The 2,358-nt window shown below is 43.9% G+C and overlaps 1 protein-coding gene across 2 annotated transcripts in view; it reads right to left on the reverse strand.

Annotated features, from left to right (window-relative positions):
* Positions 1-2,358, reverse strand: part of Atxn7l1 (ataxin 7 like 1) — a 205,911-nt gene that overhangs the window by 13,136 nt on the left and 190,417 nt on the right. For both annotated transcript variants that reach the window (XM_005343865.3, XM_013347967.2), the window contains exon 8: positions 1-169. This exon is cut by the window's left edge and continues 7 nt beyond it. In XM_005343865.3, the coding sequence (XP_005343922.1) occupies positions 1-169 (169 nt within the window). The remainder of the gene's footprint in view (positions 170-2,358) is intronic.

Below are 2,358 nucleotides of genomic sequence, written 5' to 3' on the forward strand. Positions count from 1 at the left end.
GGAGAACTGACAGTCTAACTTCTCGGGCTCCTCGGCTCCGTCCATCTCCCCTTCATCACTGGACAGTCGGCTGGCAAGGTCACCTCCAGCTGGGGGCAGTGGGGGCTCCGGGGTGTAGACGCTCTGATTCGAAGATGTACTGCTACTAATGCTGTTTGCAGATGACGGTCTAAGGGCGGGAGGGAAGAAGACATGGGTTTTCTTGAGGAAATCAGAGCCACTGATTCCATGCCACCAAAAAGCGGTCCTCCCACGATGCCGGGAAAGGTGGGCCAATGGCAGTTTCCTACAAAGGAAAGAGTAAGCCTCAGGGGTTGGCAGCTTTCTATGATGGCCCACGAGGGTTCGGTGCTTGTCCTCTGGCTGGCTGCCTCTGGATACAGTACAAGCCCAAGGGAAAAACTCAAGTGTGAGCCTGAGATGTGAGCTCACCCAGAGCCTGTCTTATGTGAGTTCAGCGACAAATACCCACCCACAACCAAGTGTCGCCATTGCTTGGCTTACATCCTTCCAGACTTCCTTAGTGTACACACATGAATTTTTTTTTTAAAAAAAAAAAAAATCCTATGCCACTTTTTCAGCAAGAACTGGATTTGAGACAGGATCTCATGTACCCCAGGCTCTGAACTCCTGACCCTCATGTCTTTGCCTCCTGAGTGCTGGGGTCATAAACGTGTGCCACCCCATGCCCAGTTGACGCAGTTCTGGGGACCAAAGCCAGGGCTTCAAGTATATTAGGCAAGTATTCTACCAACCGAGCCACACCCTACTAGCCTCAGCCCTCGGGACAGATTTATTTTAAAAATTATTATTTTATGTGTATGAGAATCTTGTCTGTAAGTATGTCCGCCTGTCACTTGTGTGCACCTGTGTCTGAGAGAAAGCAGAATCCTCTGGAACTTGAGTTATAGGTGGTTGTGAACTGGGAATTAAACTCAAAATCTCTGGAAGATCAGCCATTGCTTTTAACCACTGAGCCATCTCTCCAGTCTGAACACATTTTTTTAAAACTTAGTGATGTAGAACTCCGTTTGTATATTATCATTTTTTTAATATCCTCCAGTAACATTTAATATCGATGGCACAATTTATATAGCTAAATCCTAAACATTTATTTCTAAATGTTCTGGAAGGCTCTTGGGTAGTAGTTCAGCCCATCTTGGCAGGACCACCTTGTCCTGCAGGATAAACATGACCTGGAATTTGTTAATTGCATCTTGGTAATACTTTCCACTTTCCCTTTTCAAAGAAGTCTTTACCAGGGAAATGTCATCATCTATGCTATTCAAAAGACACTAACAAAAATGCATTATAATAAAATCTCAAAATGTCAAAATCAGGATAGGTAAGTTTTCATTAATATGTCGCTACTTTCCAGTATGCAGGGGAATTTTTATAAAAAAATGAAAATGGACAGAAAAAGAGAGTGAGCAGTGCCACCCTGTAAGTAAGAGAGGGACTGAAGGATGTCCTGTTTTCTTCTTTTTATTTTTTGTCTACGTGCATCTTGTGAAATTATTATTTCAATCAAGTTAGTTAAAAAAATAACATACCTATCATTTCTTAGTGTTACCTCCTCTCACAGTCTACTAGGGATTGAACCAGGGCTTTAGGCAAGCTAGAGAAGGGTCTACCACTGAGCTCTAACTCCAGCCTTCTTTTTCAGTTTTATTCTGAGGCAGTTTCACTAAGGCTGTTCTTGAACCCACTGGGTAGTTTAAGCCAGTCTTGAGCCTATGGTTTTTCTGCTGGGGAAGACCTTGAACTCCTGATTCTCCTGCCTCTACCTTTAAAGTGCTGGGATTACAGGAGTGTGCTAAGAACCCTTCCTCCAGCATTGCGCTGTTTTTCTTTTACATAAATTCTCTTTACAATTAGCCCAAGCTATCCTTGAAGCCACAAACCTCCTGGCACAGCCTGTGGAGTGCTGGAATTACAGGCATGCATGGCTACACCTGGCCCCACATTTCTTTATATATTCACTCACAAGCAGACACTTAGCTTGTTTTCATATCTTGGCGATAGTGAATGATTCTACAATAAACACCAAGTGCAAAGCTTCCGTTAAATGAAGTATAGGAATCACAGTCCACTCGGGATACATCATAAGGACACAAGTGTCCATAGCTCAGGGTTCTGCTATTCCCACCTGAACTGATACACCTCTGAGCAGGTTTTTGTAGACATTTAGATAATGTGGCTGGGGATAGGAAGCCCGGTACCTACACCTACTGAGGGGCTGCAAACCCTCCTGTTTAAGGCAGTAGGATCAGGAGTTCAAGGGCAGCCTTGGCTATATATTGAGTTCAAGGCCAGCCTGGGCTACATAGTGCAACCCTACCTCAATAAAAAAAAAAA

The sequence above is a fragment of the Microtus ochrogaster genome, chromosome 1, assembly GCF_000317375.1.
Source record: "Microtus ochrogaster isolate Prairie Vole_2 chromosome 1, MicOch1.0, whole genome shotgun sequence".
NCBI lineage: Eukaryota > Metazoa > Chordata > Mammalia > Rodentia > Cricetidae > Microtus > Microtus ochrogaster.